Source organism: Prinia subflava, chromosome 1 (assembly GCF_021018805.1).
Source record: "Prinia subflava isolate CZ2003 ecotype Zambia chromosome 1, Cam_Psub_1.2, whole genome shotgun sequence".
Lineage (NCBI taxonomy): Eukaryota > Metazoa > Chordata > Aves > Passeriformes > Cisticolidae > Prinia > Prinia subflava.
The window spans coordinates 124,112,730-124,133,212 of NC_086247.1; the positions used below are offsets into that span (position 1 = coordinate 124,112,730).

General features: G+C 37.3%; 1 protein-coding gene across 2 annotated transcripts in view; it reads left to right on the top strand.

The window, feature by feature from the left end:
* SNX13 (sorting nexin 13) overlaps positions 1 to 9,929 on the top strand; it is a 66,099-nt gene extending 56,170 nt beyond the window's left edge. Inside the window, exons 21-26 of one of the 2 annotated variants that reach the window (XM_063411132.1) lie at positions 384 to 545; positions 1,740 to 1,811; positions 2,657 to 2,802; positions 4,590 to 4,658; positions 5,773 to 5,885; positions 6,374 to 9,929. In XM_063411132.1, coding sequence (XP_063267202.1) covers positions 384 to 545; positions 1,740 to 1,811; positions 2,657 to 2,802; positions 4,590 to 4,658; positions 5,773 to 5,885; positions 6,374 to 6,621 — 810 coding nt within the window. In that variant the 3' untranslated portion in view covers positions 6,622 to 9,929. Of the gene's footprint in view, positions 1 to 304; positions 546 to 1,739; positions 1,812 to 2,656; positions 2,803 to 4,589; positions 4,659 to 5,772; positions 5,886 to 6,373 lie in introns of those variants that run through there. The other variant, XM_063411142.1, reaches the window with a different exon arrangement.
* The last annotated feature ends 10,554 nt before the right edge of the window (positions 9,930 to 20,483 follow it).

Below are 20,483 nucleotides of genomic sequence, written 5' to 3' on the forward strand. Positions count from 1 at the left end.
GAAGAGGCATATTGCAAGGATGAAGAGTTGAAAGCAGAATTGAAACATCTGGAAGTAGAAAGCTTGGAAGGGACAAATGGTATCGAATGGAGAAGAAAAGGAAAATAGATTTAAGCTAAGAAAAACCAAGGGATGGGAAATGGAAATGATTCAGGAAAACATCTGTTGAAATATGTAAATAGCTGCAGTAGGGTTGTAACAAATGAGAACTATAAATGGAAGTAAAATTAAAACTGTATTCTGCATTCTGTATTGAAGTTAAGTAATTTGAGTTGTTCTTTTATATTATTTTTCTCTGTAACAGTGCCATACTTCTCATAGTGTATTAATATGCTGGTGTCCTCATAGATTATACAATTCTGGTTAAACATCTTCCCCTTCAGATGGATACGTTTGTAAATCCACTGCGTAACTCTATGAGAAACGTATCAAATGCAGTCAAGTCTATCCCTGACAGCCTGGCAGAGGGAATGACTAAAATGTCAGACAACATGGGTAAAATGTCAGAGAGACTGGGACAGGATATAAAGCAATCATTTTTCAAGGTAAGAATATACTGGTGGTTAATACATACTAGTAAATTAACAGAAGAGCCACTGTTGACTCATTTAAACTAATGTTGTATAGAGGAGTCAAGTCATTAAACAGAAGCCAAATCTGTTTTGTACCTGCGCCTTTTCAATAAGGTTCGAGCAGGCATTTTACTACAAACATGGAGGTCTTTGTATTAAGTAACGTGTTTTAAGATGGCATCTACAGACTGTTACAGTTCTCCTTCACTTAATTCAGTGAGATAACTTGAGAAGAACGTGAGATTCATGGCTTTTCTTATTTTTTAACCAACCATTCTCAATCAGCTAATTTCCTGCATCTACTGTTTTCGTTAGGAAAAACCCCATGGATTTTGAAATTCAGAATAGGGAGATAGCCTCTTTTCTGCTTATTCTTTACTGAATTCTGGTTTAAATTAATTTTTTTCTGTCTTTCCTGCCATTTTCCTTCATGTCTTGCATTCATAAAACATAATACTTTTGTGCTGGGGAATAGTACCATGCTATGCAATCTGGAAGTCCTATGAAAATAGTTACATTCAGAACATGTTCATCTTCCCTTTATTTCTCTGGTCTTCCTCTTTCTGTGTGTAGCTGTAAGGTCTGTGTTCAGGGATTGTTCCATTTTGTGCTACCAAAGCAGTATATATGGCAGATGTAGAACAGCAACTGAGATGGGTGAATTAACCCTTAAATCATGAAAGGCAATAATAAATTGGGGCCTGGGGGAGGTATGTGAATTTTTAATCACTTGCAGGGTAAAATGACTGTCTCTGGATTTTCTCATTGCTAGTAACTTCTCTGGTGTGTGACTAACAATATATTTGCAGTTGTACTTGCTGGGAAGCCTGTGATTAGCAGAAGTTAAGGTCAGGAAGAAATACCAAAAAGAAATATCAGTCTTATAGGAGTTTTTAGGTGTTTTTCAGTTGAAACATTAGGCACTCAATGAATTAGATATGGGTTGTCTTAAAGGTGTTGATAATTTTGGTAGCTATACAAAAATGTATACAGACTTGATCTTTGGTTTTGGAAGGTAAAAGGGCCACTGTGTTTAGCATTAGTTTGCAATTACTTTTGACCAATTGTTGTTTTATATTTTCATAACAAAACTGCTCATTAAGTTTTTTCTGATTTATTCATATCTAAAGTATTTTTTCTGCATTAACATAGCCTTTTTTATTGTAGGTGCCGCCTCTGATGCAGAAAACCTACTCAGATCCTGACCATTGTCGTGTTGCAGCACCAATTGATGACAATGTGAGTCTGACATTTGTCTTTTCAAAGTTGACACCTCTAAAATGAAATAAATGGGTTACTTATTCTGCATTGAGCTACATGTTTATTGTTTTCTGACACCATACCAGGCACTTCAAAACAGTTCTAAGATTTTTAAAAAGAAATTTGCATACTTCCTTTTAAAATGAACGTTTTTGCTAGCACTCAAATGGTTTGCACAACATTGCAATAACTGTAAAGAGTGTATGCACTACAATTTCTGTGATTTATGGCTGGGGGTTTCATTTTCTTGGGTTTTTTCTCTTCTCCCTCCAACATCTTTTTGTAGGACAATCTGTGTAACATCAGCTACTAAAAAGTAAAATTATGATCCTTTTTTTAATCTTCAAGCATGAAAGCATTGGATAGTCATGCAGGTTACAATGATATCTAAATAAAAAGCAATCCTTTGCACTGTTTCTAGTGTCTGTAAGAAAATGGTGCCCAAAAAAAGCTCCTTTCTGAGTTTTTGTGTAAGGCAGTTGGAAGGACAGCAGCCAAGGAGGAGGTCAGGGATGAGGTCTCTCTTTAGGACATATTTACATCTATTAATTTTGTTCAACTTCTGTCATAACTGTTGACTTTTGAAATAGTTGCTGCTTCTTGTCTTGTTTTAAAAATTCAGTGTATGTGAATTTAATTTTCAGTCTTTTGGTACTAATGGTGTTATAGAAGATTTAGAGAAGATTATGTATTACAATAAAATAGAGAGTAAAGTATTTGTCGTCATTGGGCTCCTATTGAAGACAGATAAAGTAGCTTCTAAAACTGTAGCTTTCTTGAACTGAAATAAAATTTTACTGTTTATTCTTTTACTTGGTGATCAGGTGGATGACAATATTCCGCTGAGAGTAATGCTCCTACTTATGGATGAAGTCTTTGATTTAAAGGAGAGAAATCAGTGGTTAAGAAGAAATATAAAAAATCTGCTTCAGCAACTTATTAGAGCAACATATGGTGACACAATTAATAGGTACTGTTTTTCTTATATAGAGCAACCATGTAAATGCCACTGTATAGTCACTGTCTATGCATCCTTCTGGGTGTTACTAAATTATTGTGGTTTAAATCTGCATGCATCCCTCTTCAAGGAAAATCAATAAACTGAGTGCAAATGTGATGTAAAATGGAGATAAACACAAAGCATTACTGAAAGAAAAATTCCAGTAACTCTTTCATGCCAGAGAATTTACAAAAGAGCTTTCACATACAAGAGTTCACGTTTCTGTGAATGTAACTTAAGATTTATGTTTTTTGCTCTGTTTTACCATTATACCTTATTTTATTAATATTATTTATTACTTTCTGCACTATTTCTGCTTACATCTCTTTCATGCCATAAATGATACACTGGCACTTTCAAATTATGTGAACTATACTGAGTTCCTGCATCAAGGTTTTGCTCTCACACTTTAAAGATGGAAGTGGGAAAGGAAAAGGACACTTATAGGGTCTGTCTTGGCTGTTCCATGTTCTTTGTGCTTCACATGTACACTTACTCATGCAAATGCAAAGCCAATTAATAGTGCTAATTAAGTAACATTTCATGCCCTCAGCTTAGAAATACACAATTTCCAGGCTTGCCTTCTAATAATTTGTTTCTGAAATGTGAACAAATATCAAGGACAAAACCAACAAATTCTGGATGCAGGTATAGAACTGCTTTGTTACTTTCGATTTAGTGCCATGAATCAAAAACTTAATTTCTAGATGGTGAGAAGTAGCTTCCTATTACTTTTTTTTCAGGACATTCCTCACTGTATAATTTCTTTTTACCCTTCACAATTACATTTGTGGCATTTTCATTATTACTGTTAAATGTATAGACTCGTGGTAGCAGTAATGATGTAACCGTGTGATGAAATAGCCCTGGGTTTTTCTCAAATAATTCCTTATGGCCAGTTGAAAACTGTCTTGAGAACTGTACTTCCAAGAACATGCTGGGCTGTTGAACAACTCTGAATACTTTTTGTCGTTTCCAGATTGTAGTATAAGCAGCAGAGTTTGTGCACAGGCTGCTGCTTCCCTATTGCAGAGGTGGCTGCAGTGTAGTACTAGTTTGCTTCTACATTTGGAGCCATTTCAGGTACTCATGGCTTCCTCTGGTCAGCAGTCATACCTTATCCTGGCAGGTTCTTGGGATTTAGCAGCATTCTGCAGAAAAATCTTTTTCTGTTTCTTAGAAAAGTAAATTCAAATTGTTGTTAGGGAAGCAGTCCTGGGATTGTGATAATACACAGATGCATGTATGATTTCTGTAAGCGTCCAAGATTTGGATATAGAGCTGTATGTATGGGTTGGTGAATGAAGGCCTGACAAATGATCAGTCTGTATCTCCTGTTAAGGATTGTGAAGTCACTGTACACATTGCAGCAAGTATTTTGAGATTGTAAGTAGATCCTTTGCCTACACAGCAGAACTTAAGGGTGCTCCATGAAGAACATGAAGAGGAGTGCTCTACAAGCAAACCAGTTGTCTAATGCTGATGGGAGATGCAACAACAGCTTTGCAGCCAACTTCATTATCATATAGTTACCTAAAAAGAAAAAAGCTTGAGCTTTAGGGAGTGATCAGTGAGCTTAGATTCCTATCTTGAGAATCAGTGTTTGCCTTCCAATTGTGCAGTATTATAGAACCTACTTACAGAGTCAGAGGAAGTTGAAATTATACTTCGTTTACCCTAGAATGCTTTTTAAAATGCTTCAATTATGGGTTCTCTGCTTTAAAAAATAAACAAAAGACCTGTTGCTTTGATTTTAGAAAAATAGTTGATCATGTTGATTGGATGACATCTCCTGAGCAAGTAGCAGATGCAGTGAAACGCTTCAGGTATGTCTTTTATTACAGATGTTCAATATGAAGCACTCACCAATTGACGTCTAATACCTATATGTCTTCTTATTCTTCTTACATGAGGAAATTATTATCATTCTACAGAATACAGTTGGATTATACACTGCTTTTTGCACATGTTAACTGAGAGAAAGCAATTGTCACACGGAAATTAGTACTTTTAAGTTTTCTCTTCTACCTTAAAAACTTCTTTGTTAACCAGTCTAGAAAAGCTGGCATACAGATATACTTAGGAATTTCATCATTTATCGCTGTAGTGATGTAGTGTCTTGTTTGCCTTGATGAAGGCATGTACGTGCCTTGCTTTTAAAGGCAAACAATTAGTGCTGAAAGAGCCCTAGCTCTGAGATACTGTTTCACTTTGGATAGATACAATGTAACCGAAGTCTGAACTTGAATCTCTCAATTTCCTGAAAGTTTTAATGGCTTCTACACTGGTGTTGAGAAAGTGTTACACACTTTTATTCTTCCGCTATAGTTTAGGGGTTTTTTTGTTGGGATGAAAGTCGAAGTAGGATAATGTATTCCCCAAAGGGCAAGTGTACTGTTATCCTTTGATTAAACTGTAAGAATGCATACTTTATGTTCAGAAAATAATTGTCTTTCACTGAGGCAAAATAGCTTATTAGAGGCATGTCTTTTGCATTGAACTTTCTACTACACTGAAACTATTTCTTCTCAGCTTTACCTTGTTAAAAGGTTAACTGCTAGTGTCAAAATTTTGATGAAGCAATTAATAGACCTAGAGTCTCAGTAGCAATAACCCTGGTAAAAGCAAGGCTTAGGTCTATTTTAAGTAAGAACTGTGTGGTATTTAAATGGCTTTGATTTGCATTATTAAAATTTCATTTCTTCTGATTCCTGTGCTAAAAAAAGTATATTGTAGCTACTGATGAGTGTGTTGTTCTACTTGCTTTTGATTTCTTCATCTCCTTCATCATTCTTCATTTTTTTCTTCTCCTGATATTTGAAGTGTGTTAGGTTGTGTGCAAGTTACTTGTATTTATTTTATGAGATAGCCTTGAGAGATTTAAGAGTTTTTCACTTGATAAAGTGTTAATGTATTTTGACAGATGTGCTTTTGTTACAGAGACGCTTTCTGGCCCAACGGCATTTTAGCAGAAACTGTTCCACGAAGGGACAAAGCTATTAGAATGAGAACAAGAGTGGCAGGGAAAACCAAATTGCTGGAGGTAATGCCAGGTAAGTGAGTCTGGGATTAAAGTCTAGTAATTCATACCATTTATTGTTACTGAAATGAATGTCAGTATTCTTGTTCATTGTTTTAAGTACTGCAAAGAAATGTTGATATATGAACTTACCTGAACTTAAATGAAAGGGTTTCTCATTATTAAAGCATTGGATATTTTCACATGTACTGTCAGTAATTCTCTTAGAGCAAACCCAGTATGAAGTTTCTAGAGGATTTAAGTTGTGCCTGAAATAGGTATATTCCAAAACAGTACAGTGTCTTGTAAACATGGTTTCCACATATATAGGGTAAGAGTGAAGTAATTTTCAGAAACACTCTCTTCTGTGGGAGAGCTTTTAGTTTAGTCATGTTGTGTAGGGGCACTGTTACCTCGAATTTCAGGCTACATAGTTTGAAAGACTTCATATTCAGTTTAAGTTTGTTGTTAACATGGAAGCAGAATTTAGCTTAAACTTCTGTGTGACTTCTGTTTTTGTAGATGAACTGAAACACATCATAGGCGCCGAGACTACGCGGAAAGGCATACTTCGGGTCTTTGAAATGTTCCAGCATAGTCAGCTGAATAAGAGAATGGTGTATGTGTTTCTGGAGAGATTCCTAGAAACCTTATTTCCACAAAATAAGTTCCCTGAGCTGTTCAGCAAACTGCATTCAAAGTCAAAGCAAATGCAGAGATATAAGCAGAGACTACACTCTACTCAAGCGCCTTCCTTACAGAAAAGGTGACACTTCAAATCCGTTAAGCTGGTGTTTGTTTGTCCAGGATTAATTACTTGGGCAGATTCTCTGGGGCTTCAAACTCACATGCTGTCGTTTCTGCACCAGTCTTCTAGTGTCACATATTAGATTATTAATGCATCTGTAAGACCTGTGGATCTTCTCATCTTCACTTGTGATTCAACCACTACCAGAATGGTTTGTGTGTCTTAAATGATTTGGTGCGTCTTCATGCAACATTGAGAAGAAAACTGGCCCGGTATATCGGAATGCTGATCCCTTCCGTTCCTGAGTTGATGTTTTGCCAGCAATGAAAAGTGCCAGACTGTCCAAGTAAAGTACAACTGTGGTGATACGTTTGAAGAAAAGGGTGTTTTGGCACTGGGAGATAGTGCAATGTGTGAGAGTCAGGTGAAATTGTTCGACATTACAAGTGTTGAGGCTCTGTAGGGCTATTTTAACATTCCTGTAAAGCCTGAGTTAACTGGAAAAGCAGTCTTTGGAATAGCAGGTTCATAGGAGCAGGAAGAAATAGCTATAGCCCCATCATAAAAGTACATTTATTGAATAAAAAGTGGAGGTAAGGTGGCTTTGATGCCACATTTGCATCACCTTTCATATTTTGAAAATTAAACTAACCTTATATCTAATGGGGGCTTTAGTAAAAGCAGAGGTGCAGTAGAAACAAACCCTTTATTCAGATTATTCTGTAGCTTTAAGAGCCATATGCTGCTCTTACAGCACCTGGCATACATTTTGCATGTAACTTCAGTGGAGAAGGAACATCATATTTATGTTCAATTGGTCTATTGGAACATAAGTCAATAGTTGTAGAAGGAAAGGGATATATGTTTCAAAGAGGATACGTATTGTGTTAGAAGATGAGGAAATTGCACTAAGACACAGTTTACACACAACTCCCCACTAAAATCTGGAGCTTTTTTGGGAGGTGAAAGAACTATATCCAACTTAATTGAAAGGTTCCTTACCTTTAAGTGTGTAAGCCTCATATGGAAAAACGTGAGAATTACTTAGTTCCTCACAGGTAAAAATTTCATTAGTCATATGCAAACACTTGGAAATTTCTGAATGCATCTCAGTGTATATATGAAAATAAAAAGGAAATAAAACTACAATATTTTTTTAAATAATTTTTTTATTTTTTGCATAGTGTAAAATTTTAATAAAAATTTGACATCAAGGCCCCACATCCATCTGTTTAGTTTCATTGAAGAAGTTTTTTCAATTAAAAATACAGCAACATCTGAATAATCCTGTTTGGCCACAGCGTATCTCAGTTTGTGTTTTCTTTTTTGTAGTCCTCGACTGTTTGAGCACTACTATCTTGAGTGAATAGAAGGTAATCTTTTAGAGTCTCTTTTTTTCCTGAATGCTAAACACAGGGTAAAATACAGTTATGAACCAAGGATCCCAAGGATCCTTGTTGTAATTTGTGTCTTAATGGGAACAAATGGTCCTTTTATGCAAGAGAGAAGCATAGACCTTTGATGAAAGCGTTCTGAGACAAGATAGAAGGCTCCCAAAGGACCTCGTTAAATTGACTGACACCTCTATATAGATAATTTTTCTCATGGACTCTTAATGAAATGTAGCCTTTTATCATACTACTTAATGATGATCATATTGTACTGTTAACATTCTCATACAGTATGCATGGGCTCAAGTGCACTTGTTTTTTTCTTTATTGCAGAACTAAATGCTGTAAATTAAATCCCTTTCTTTTGTAATCCCTAGGAAGACAACTTGGTAAATATAGAAGAACCCCTCTCCCTTCCTCTCTGCAGGTTCTGTAGAAGTGTGACGGTTAAATGCTTTTGAATTTAACAAAAATTCTTGAGTTCTGTGTAAAGTAATCAACATAGCCAGCTCCTATTGTTTACATGCCTGTATCTTCCTCTGATGTCAGGGTGCTCAAGCATAACTGATATCTGACTGATGAAAGATCATTCAGCAGTTGTTCTTGCAGATACAGTAAATATCTCATTAATCCTACCAAATCTAATTTATGTCTTTTAAGTCACTGAATTTGTTAAGCAGTATTCAAGTGTGAAGTTCAAATACTGTTTTGTCCAGTCCGTGGAACCTTTTATCTATCTATAGGTACCATGAAAAATTTCAAGAGGATAATGATAATATACAAATTTGGTTTTTTTTAGTTATCTGGTACATTTCTGTACAAAAATAAAATAATATCTCTAGGAATGTGAACTGAACATAATGCACTGTGCTTATTAGTCGTTTTACTTAATGAATTTATTACATATACCTATACACACATTTATATACGCATGTGTGCATATGTATATATGTATTGAAGTTTTGTCTTCTGTATTTAATTACAGAATGTGGCTTCCTAATTCAGTGGTGCCTGCTGGCTGGCAAGAACCATCAGAAATGAGTACTTTTTGTTAAAACGAGTTTGTATGTATCTTTATTTAAAAGGTTTTCCTGTCGACAATTTGAAGTACCCACCCTGTGAACCCATGCAGCCTATTATCCTAGGAAGTCTCCAAAACTGAATGTTAATATACAGCACTGAAGTGTCTGGGTGTATCTTCTGGCCTTTGGGTGCTGTGACTGGCCACTGAAAATTGTGCCACTGTCAACAAATGCACTTGTTTTAGCCTTAATTATTTTTAAGAGAAAATGAGCAATTGAGTTTTTCATTTGGTTCATCCTCAAGCTTGTGCTGCTGGTGTTTGCTAGAACTAAACAGTAAATTTTAAGTGCTACCAGAACGTGTACCAAAATGAAACTATAAATTCCACAATCTAAATTTTAATTTTGTGCAATATTTTCATTTAATGCATGTGTATTTGAATAGCTGTAAAATAAATGAATTTTTAATGTTCTGAAGTCTAAGTTAAAAATGTCTTCTCAGCTGAACGATTCTGCATTCTGTTGTTACATTAGTTTATTTAAGGACTTGTTTTAAAAGTCTTACCTGTTACTCCTTTGTTAATTCCTTTGTTCTCAATGATCCTTGCTCTCCTGAGCAGGCTCATATATTACAAGGGAAGAATCTGAAGAACACATCTCATAAGCTCATAGAGCTGCTATAAATTATTTGTGCATATCATTGTACAGTAAGTGTCAGCTGTGTGCCTAATTGTTCTATTGATGCTTTTCCCCTCCCTTCCTCCTCCTCTCGTTTCTGTAACAAAGAAGGAACATGAAATGGGCTGCCATGGTCACTTCTACTGAATGGCAGAGGACTCTGAATTTTTTTTGGAGTTTGCATTTATGTTCTGTCCAATAGAAAGCTAAAAAATGACACTAATAAAGTATTAACAGGATTACTGTGAGTCTCCATTTTTTTTTCAAATAACATTCTCACTAGCCGGTACAAAAGGTCACTAAAGATAAAGCTATTGCTGTTTAAGTAAAACAACCATCCTTTGATTTTTTTTTTAAACATTTTATAAATTGGGTTTGCTTCTAACAAATTAATCTCTACATTCATTTTTGACCAGTGTTTGCAGAGAGTCCTGTATTTTAAAAAGCAAAAACAATGGGATTGTATGATGTGGGAGGGGTTTATATTGCAGGTTTTTTTAGTCTTTGCCTTTTTCCCCCGGGTTTATTTTTGCAGCAGCTGTGTCTACCATGGGATCACAATTGTTACCCTTGATGCATTTCTTCCAGCTGTTTCACATTCATCAAAAAGATGCCCTGAGCTAGGGAGATGTTAGTTCTTTGACCCTTGAGTAAAGTGTTTACCACTTTCTCTTGCTATAGGATATAGACACATAACAGGAATTTTACTGACTTAACAGCTGATTGGAAGTTCTTATTTGTTGAACCTGTTATGCTAGGGTAATTTCATGCAAAAATACACTCCATAATAATCTTACGTTTTTTAAGTTTTTAAAATATCTGCCCTTTGCTAACTGAGTGTTATATGTGTCTATGGCTTATTTAAATCTTCAGTCTATCAGATTATTTGATTTTGATTTTGATGTCTAATGCAGTGTGATTGCTAAAGTTTGTGTGGAGTTCAGTAGGCAGCATCAGTCTTCCTTGACATGACTACAGATTCTATAATTTGTCTCTTGGAAGAAGGGAAATTATTTCATGAAGACAATGAGTTCACTTTTGTTATGTATTTCAAAAGAAATTAAGCTTTAGTAAACATTTGAAACCTGTACACTACTACAGTGTGTCCCTCCACAAAATGCATTTGGCTACTTTTGTGTTCAGATGTCTCAAATAACTATTTCCCAGTTATTTGAGATATTTGCCATGTCTCTGAATTATGATGGCATGTTGGGCTTGGGATAATCTGCATGGGTCAGGTAAATAATTTGATACCTGGTTCAGCAAGGGCTAACTGGAATTCTCATTTGGCGTATTTAGAATTGGTCTAGTCCACAAATTAATTCTGAGGCTGGGTTTAAGTAGAGAACAAGATTATACTGAATTCGTTGGCAATCAATATGTACTAAATGGAAATAAGGAATGTAGATTTTAAAAATTGTATTTTTCTTTCTAACCATAACACTTTTAAACCTGAGTCCAAAGTAGTCTTTAGAGGTTCTCATGCTGAACTGAGAGATAATGATGATGAAATTTTTCTGTTACCACCTTCTGGGAGTTTTAGCTAAGAGATTATCAAAACTATTTGAATTGGGAGCATTCTTCTTCATTTGGAGCATGTGGAATATGGTTCTGCAAGTTACCTGGTAATTCCATGCATAGAATAGCCAGAATTTTCCCTTCTTATGTTATTTCCCTTAAAATAGCCAGGCTGTATTAGGGTAAGTACAAAACTTTGCAGATGTCATCTCCCCTAGAGTTTTGTTATTTTTCAGTGTGACAGTGAAGTTGGAATTTAATTTCCAAAGGCAATGTCTTTGTATCAAGAACTTCATACAAAACATTCCTTTACAGTCTATTTAAAAATTTGGTTTCACATCTTACTCAAGTTATCTATGTTGATTTAAAACACTGGCTTCCCATTAATCCCAAACATCATTTCTGCAAACAAACAAGACCTGCTTATGTCTAATGTGAAAACATGGATATCTGGGGGAAAAAAAGGGGTAGGACCTCCATGCAATGCTCTTCTGTCCTGTGGAATGGCATCAGTGCAAAACTGAAACCAGGATGCATGCATTTGGAAATTCACAAATTTTGCTGACTTTGTGCGGTGCCATGTAAAGGAAACATGGACTCATGGTTCTCCTGTGGAGCTCAAGGAAAAGTATTTTAGTTTTATTTCATGTGGATTCTAAGTGTTGCTAAGGCCAGTGGTGACTATGTGTGGTAAATGCCTCTGAATGGGTTGGAGCCTCATTGTTGTGCTCATGAGGGAAGTGCAGCCTGTAGGAATGTGTTACTGACAGGGGTTCTGTGGAACCAACACATGGGGCTGTCAGCACTAAAAGAACTTGCTGAAGCACCTGAGTGATACCGAGTGATTCCATAAAGAAATATTTGTGCTGTTCCACTTGCTGTAAAATCCATCCTTTTTTACTTTCTTTAAATGGTATTGCTATTGCCAAGAATATCGTGGTCCCTAGAGGCTGTGTCACCCTGAGCCTAAGGAGTGCAGTAACACTGGACAGAGGGCTGTTCGTGTAGGTGGACTCTTGGCCTAACAGTCACAATACTTTTCTTGCAGTGTTGTGGACTACAGCTGAAAAGAATCCATAAGAAGCAATGATAAGAATAAGAGGAATTTTAAATAATAATTAAGATTATTTATCAAGAATAACTTAAAAGTTATTTTTACTGGAATTTTTTTTACTGATGTTTTATTTATTTGATACCAAGTCAAGTGATTACTTACCAAACTGAGAGAGATGTGGCTCTCATAGTGGGTCTACTAATGCATTTCTTAGAAAACAAACAGTAAAATTTTGTACTCATTTTGCAACAGCACGTGAAGTACAATATCCTCAGTTCATTAACTTGAGAGAGAATTGGATAACCTGAAAAGAGAGCACTTCAGAAGAAAAATTGGTAGGTCAGAAATATCTCACCTTCAAGTTTATTTTGAAAACTTAAAACCTCTATCGACATCCCATTCCAATACTTTGTTTTTACACTCTTAATACAAATTAGACAGTAATTGATTGAAATTTGCAGCGCAATTGGGGTTTTTTGTGCATCTGTATTATTGTGTGCATTTATACTTCTGAGTCTTACACATTTTGTATTGAGCATTTCACATCAGAAAAATACTATTTTACATGCAATACTTGTTTTCTTTCGCATTAGCTATTTGTAGGTTTTATCACAGATGAAGGGAAGCATTTTCCAAATAAACTGCCTGCTCTTTGCAAACTGCTTTAGTTGACCACATCAAAATTAGTTCAATTTGCTCAGCTAGAAAATACTTCTCTTTTTGTTAAAAGACAAAAGACTAAGTAGGGAATTGCCAGAGATAATGTTAGTTTCTTCTGGTTATTTTTTATCAATCAGCAAATCTCATGTTCTTTCTTACAGGGAAACCTAAACCAAGGAAGTCTAACATGTAGAATTAGGTTATGTATCTGAACATAAGTGTGTGTTGTGTGTTGCTAAGTATAGAATTAAGTACAAGCCTCCTGAACATTTTGGGGGAACTGTGCAGTTTTAAAATCAAATATGGGGAAACTGAAAATGATGCTTTTGATTTTATTCAAATATAAAATATGCCAATCTTAATGCTTTTTTTTCCCCAAGAATTCTTTTTGGTTGATTATTTTCTTTTTTTAGTCTGATCACTACTTTTATACTTGTAATAATCCCTCACATGAGAAATGGCCCAAAAAAAAAGGAAAGGACTGACATACATTTGCATGTCTCCTTTGGCTACAGAGTGTTTTCAGCTACTTGGAATGTTTTCATGCAGTTGCTCCTAAAAATGGACAAATGTAAATACGTTTATGGTGAGTGATGGCACTCATCCACACATTGCTTAAACAGCAGTGGGACTAGCTTAAAGGCAGAGGGGTTGGGTTTGTAGAGGAGATGTGGGCAAAGAATTGTGTTTTGTGGGCATTGCAGATGTTCTGAGCATGGAAACACTGGGGATGTTTACTTTCAAAGCAGAGGAGGACAGAGTGTGAAATCTTGGCTAGCAGAAGCTGATTACAGTAATGCACATCCTGGTTGAGCCTGGGAACGGGCTCCCCAGGGAATGGTCACAGCACCACGTCTGTCTGAGGTCAGGGAGCATCTGACAACACTCGGGCACATGGTGTGATTTTTGGTGGTGTCCTGTGCAGGGATCCAGGAACTGGACTTGATGATCCTTACAGTCCCTTCCAGCTCAGGATACGCTGTTGTATGATTCATGAATTGCTGTCTGAGCCTGTTTTGACCATGTATGCTTTTACCTTCTACACGGTGGCCATCCCTTTAAGTTAAATAAGAAAGAAACCACAGTTAGGACTTCTGTTTCTGTGCCTATTTTTTATGGGCCTGGAATAATTGCATTTAAATGAATCTTCTCTCTCCTATTAAAAATTATACATGTAAGCTAAATTCCTTTCTTAACAGCCTGCTGCATCTTTTAGGTAAATTCAATTCACAAGTCCTAATAAAAAATATTGCAAGGATAATTATCTGAGGTTTTCCATTCTTGCACTGTGTATTACTCTAACACATCAAGTTAAAAATATTCTATTCTTGATTTTTTTTATTTAATTATGTTTGAAGTAAACCAGATTATTCTAGTATTGTTTGTACTTAGTTATTTTACAGCAACATCTGTTTACTCAATGTGTAGGAATAAGTTTGAAAGACTATTTTTTGTTAAACTGATGTAAACTTAGAAAAAATGTAAAATATTTCCAAATACAATTAAACCTGATAAAACACTTTTTAAAATTTTCTCCTTTTCAACTCTATAGTCAAAAATTAATGTTGATGTTGTTGTTCCTCAAGTTGTTTTGTTGTAAGTACAAGCAGGGATAGTATGTTTCTAAAGACTGATGTATTTTAAAGGTGATTGCATAGTGCATATGTAGAGTTGAATGATGCATGTGACAAGGTCCTTTTGGACAGGCAGTGAAATTACTGAGCTCAGTTAAAAAGAAGTGGAGTAGAGGAGCTGAAACCCTCTTAAACTGTAGAGGTTAAAAAGAGGTCAGGCACTCAAGTTCTTGGATCTATACCCTTCCTCTTGTCCATCCTTCCCACTCCCTGCAGTGTTTTGGTTATGCTTTATGGCTTCAAAATTCAAGAAGCTTGTCTCCTGGCATGATTTGCTGCTGACATTTCATAAGAATAATTGGTTGTATGAGAGGAAAATAAATACTTCAGAAATATTTATGGATTTTCATCCAAAGCTTCCTGGCAGCTAGTTCCAGGCCTCTGTTCTCATTTATTCCAACCCTGAGCCATGTTCCTGGTCTACATTCCTCTCTCTTCACAAAGTGTTTTATGTTCTGTGTTTTTTAATCAGTGTGTGATGGTCCAATAGTGCCTGAGATCTGCTTGGTATAAAGAAAGTGGTTGTGTATGTAAGTAAGATCAGTGTATGTGGTAAGGGAGCTCCACTGGGGGAAAACTGACACACAGCAGGTGTGCAAGGAATAAGCAAAAACATTTTACTATGATAAAGATCGTGAAACTGAAGGCCAGAGAATGTCAGCTATTTCTAAGACCCCTGACATTTTCATAAAGTGGTCTTATGGTACATGCTTGCCATCATCTGTTCAGTTGTGGAGGGGTTTAGAAAAAAATGTTAATTCAGTGCTGCTGTCTCGACAGAGTCCCAAAACTTCATGTTATTGCACAAAAGTCTGTAATCTTAAAAATCAGTGGAAGGTGTAATTTGAAGTATTTTCTTCCAAAGTGCTTGGTCTTTGTGCATTGTACCGTGTTTTTGGTTGTTTGTGGGTGGGATCATGCTTTGGACTTTGGTTTGGGGAGTGCAGGAGTTTGTGTTTCTGAGCCCCACAGGATATGGCTGAATATTTGCTACAGCCAGGTGTGATGCAAGATGGGCACAGCCTCACAGACAGAGGTAAGCTCCACCAAAGGCATTTGTTCTAATAATTCTGGTGCTTTGGGAACCAGGGGAAGGTCTGGCTTTGAAAGCTGCACTTCTGAAGTTCTCTGTTCCCACAGTCCTGCCGATCCTTTTGTGTCAGAAGAGGCTTTTCTGAAATTACATGGGCTATGGGTGTACAAGGAGGTTGTCCTGGATTTAGCAGTTGGATATGGCATATCTTCTATTTAACTTTATTGTAGCAAAAGTCAGGGATCTCCCTGGCATGAGTCAGATCAAGAGAGATGTGTTTGCAGGTCAATTTGCTGAAAATCTGCCATAGCTTCCATCCTAGGAAAGAAGCTTTGAGTAGGAACAGGTAGTGTGGAGCCTGCACTGAGCAGAAGGCTTGAGGAAGGAACCTCTGGAGAGTTCCCCAGCAGAGAGTGGCCAGGCTCAGCGCTGAGCCCATGGGAGCCTCCGTGTCTGAATGGGGAGACTGCCCAGGCAGTGGGAGAAGGGTTCTCCACCCCAGCAATTGGTGTGACTGGAGGAGTGGTGTTCAGGTGTAGTGGTATTGAGGGGATCTCCTGCACCCTCACAGGTAAAGCCTTTCTTTGATGGAGCCCTAACTGGAGCTTATACAAAATCATGGTTCAGCTTTCAGGGGTACAGAAAGAGCACAAGGTTCTGCAGGGAATTTGGCCCATTGCGTTTCGTTTTAGTCCTTCCCAGGAACTTCAGGATGGTGCTCATGGATTTCAGCTTATTGTCTAAAAAATAACTATTAGGATAGCCTTTAATGATGCAGATAAATGAATTCATTACTTTTGCAGCCTTGTGCTACTTTAAAGCCCTGTCTTTAGTGTTCTTTAAAAAAAAATAGAATTTAACTGGTTGCATTGCTACATTTTTGCTTTGGTGTATCAGTCTGGCCAGCCCAGCTTCACAGTAGTTGGGACTTTTACCCTCTTGGAAAAAAACCTTCTTGCTACAGGTGTTTTTCTTTTTCTGTAAGGGGGTTCTAGAAGGTCACAGAAGCATGAAATCTATCCTAATTCAGCTTAGCTGCTAATCACAGAAAGAGAAAGGAAAGTGTGACTGAGTATTGAGTAAATGTCAGTTGGCACCTGTTTTCACAATCTCAATTTGTTTTTCTTCTCACACCATATTACACCTCTTAATTTAATTTGTGACTAGCCTTTTCTCCTTCCAGCTGTCCAGGGCTGCAGGGCACACGTTCCAGCTGGTGTTACTGGGGGCTTTGCTTAGCCTGAGGGCTGAGCTGAGCAAATCACCCAAGACCCAAAGCTGCCAGGATCTGGGTACTCTCTTGCTGTCTTATCTCACTTACAGGCTGGTAACTTGATTCCCTGGACCTGAAATGCAATATGCGTATTTCAAATACCTTTAAAAAGTCTTTCCCATCCTAACTATGTTGTTTTGGGATTAAAATGGACTTTAGGTAACAGAGTGGCCTATTCATCAGCTTTGCAATAATTATGGTGCTAATGTTGATTTAAGTTTGGGTTTTTTTTGAAGAGAAAGGTTCCTAATGGCATTTGCAGGAGGGCAGGCTGCCTGGCAGTTGTGCTCTGAGCGTGTCACGTGTAAGGGCTGCATTCTCCTTCTGTCCCGTGTGAAAGCACATGAAAAACAGCAGGGCTGGAGAAATCCAACATCCCACCCCCATGCCCCAGAAAAGTTTAAGACAGTCCCAGAGTGACATTCAGAGAAGTAGCAAATTTATTTTTTTGGACCTCAGGCTATGATAGCTTAATCCTTCCTCTCCAGAACAGCTACCTTCAAAACTGAGATGCATGACTGTCTGGCAAAATTAACAGACTGAGAGATGATGAATTGGTAAGATACAGAAGCCAGTGTTATTGCCAGAGCTTCTCTTTGTGTAGATCTTGGTGTTCCAGATCAAGAAAGAAGGAAATTGCCTAGCCCTGCTCTCCCTGAACAAATGTTTCTTGTCTTCTGTCAGCTCTCTGAATTTCTAAAAGTTATAGTGTGTGTATGTTGTGCATATAATTAAATAGGTTGTTAATTTGCTGTACAGAAGCCAATCTGTTACTAGCTCTGACTACCACTGAAATGTGCTAGCTAAGGATACTTCTGTCCTGATAAGCTCATCTTTTTCACAAAAACCATTTTCACAATTTCTCCCATTTTGATTTGGGAAAAGTCCTATGTAGTAGTATGGTTCCTGTATTAAATGATACTGCTTGTTTTCCTCTCCATTAGTTGTTCCAGAGTGAATATGCTAGCAGTTGCCTTTGAGTAAGTAGTCAGACTGAAAATATATTTCTGAAAATGGGTTCTAAACTGAAGAGCTGCTTGAAGGGTTTTTTAACAGTTTTTGTTCATTTTGTTTGTTTGTTGATGATATTTTTGGGGAGGGTTGGTGGCTTTGGATGGAAAAAATTTGAAAAACATTTGATTTAGATGCAGCTTTGGTCAGCACAGGCTGTGGTTACAGGTGGTATTGGCAGGGCAGGCATCAGACGTGGTCTTGGAGGTGGAAAGGGCAAAGACCTCAGTGAGAGTGTCTGTCAGCCCTGCCAGCTCACAGAGGCTGTTTAAGGAGGATCTAGAAAGTCTTTCTTCTTTTCCCAAACCCCAAACAATTGCATTGTTTGCATTAAGGATGACCCAATACTGAATTTCATTTCAGCAGATCATTCTCTGTGGCTCTTCTCTATAATTTTCTTGGCTTTGTGTAAAAGCTCCTGGTGGGTAAAGAATCTGACATCTATTGAAATGTTACCCCCACTCTGCATGTATTTCATGGATGTGGGATGGATATTTGAGAAGAAACAATCTTTCAGTCTTCAGGTTTTGATTTTTAGTAAGTCTCTGCTTGCCCATGATGACTAAAGAGGAATTTTTAGAAAAGTCACTCTTGTCACAGCTGGTGACCGCTTGAAGCTTGAAACTTAACACATGTTGAGGCTATCATCATCTAGGTTATTGCAACTTGCTTTGTCCCCTAGCCTTGGCTAGTCTTACCTCTGCAGAGTACTGCCACAAAGACTTTGTTTTTAATAGGGGCTGTTATAATTTTCTTCTTTCCCTGCTGTAGTTGTTTTGAGAGTACACGATCTTTTTAGTCCCCCAGAACCTGTAGAAGCAGTAACAGGAAAAATTAAGCTGCAGAGAAATTCCATAATAAAGTCAGAAAAGTACACTTTTCTGTGTTCTTTTCTTTTTGCAGTTTTTTGCAAAAGATATTTCAAAAACCCTCCACATGCTCATTTTGATTTGCAATAGTCCTTTTTTTTTTTTTTTTTTTTTTTTTTTTTTTTTTTTTTTTTTTTTTTTTCCCCCAAGAAAGTGTCCCAGCTGTCTACTTTTTAGTTCTCATAGACCTGCTTCCTGTGTACAGCAAACACACTTAGAGCAAATGTGGAGTCTGGTGCCCAGGTGCAGTCTCATGGCTGCTTCTGCAACTGGTAGGAGACCTGGGTTTGCTCACAGCATCACCTTCCTAATCACCCTGGTGCAATGCATGAGATAGATACATCCACTGAGTGACAAAGATTAATTTTTCTTGATTTTTCTGATAGGTTCTCTCATTGTCATCCCTGGAATTTGGTAAAATTATGCCATAGAAATCGGAAGCTTCTCTGTTTTAAATTTCCATATTTCTTTTTAATCTCTCCTGGTCTTGCAGGCTTGCCATAATAGAATTATTAGGCTGATTTTTTTTGCCTCTGTTTACTTCTATGTTGTGCTGATTGCCACCACTTAGAGTCAAAAATGGGAAGATGGCAACACCTGAATTTCAGTTTTCCAGCTAAACTCAGGAAGTAGAATAAAATGTTGGAAAATATTTCTGACTTGCTGGCAGTCTTCCCTCTCTCTTGCCTCATTTTTCCATCTTTATTTTAACCCTTACATTGAACCCTGCCCTGTCAAGAAGGTATCATAGGGCTGATATGGCAAATAATTTTACTTGTGTGCCTATTGCTGATGAGAGAAATGTCAGGTTAAATTTGAGCATGTGCAGGTTAATCTGTAAAGGTTGCTGAATTTCTCTTCCGTGTTCTCTAATGAAAGATTACTGCTGCCTAAGATTGTCACACTGAGATAGGGAAAAGTGAAGCTTGGAAGAGAAGTAAACACTTGGGAAAATTTATTTGCCTAATTATGCCTTGTGGGAGCAGGGTGGATTGAACTTCCTAAGATACTTCTGTGTTCTGGTGAACTTTTATTTTTCTAAGTGCAGAGAAATCCCCTAACAATAAAACACAGACTAAAGCACTTGGCTTTAAAGTAGGACCACTTAAAAATAAGTATTCCACTTTTTCTGCAGTATAAGTTGCTGTTCTGAGTATTTCAGGCCCAGTACGTCTTGAAAAGTAATGAGAAGCAACATCCAGACAAAGTGTGTAAGGAGAAGTGCACAGAGGAAGAGGCTTCTCTTGAAAGGAGCCACATGTTCAGTCAAGGGAATCCAGGAGGTTTCCTGGTTGAAAGTGCAGCAAGATTCTCTAGAGAAGAAAATACAGAGATTTATTTTATCAGCTCTGGATAATTGACTCAAATCTATGAAATGAGACTTCTAAAATAATTATCTGTTTTAGAAGGTCCCTATTATATAGATACTGTAGTGTCTATATGACTTTTTTGTCAGACATGAACAGCTTTTGTCCTGTGTCTCTTAAATCGCTCACATACAGGTGCACCCCCAGCCCAGCATGGGGAAGAAGGTAATAAACCTATTACTGTGTAGCAAAAGAAGAGCTACAGAGCTGGGGAAGGGTCTGCAGCACAAGTCTTACTGGGAGGGAGCTGGGATTATTTACCCTGGAGAAAGGGAGGCTCAGGGGAGACCTTGTGGCTCTCGACAAATGCCTGAAAGGAGGCTGCAGTGAGGTGGAGGTCAGCCTTTTCTTCCAGGCAACAAGTGACAGGACAA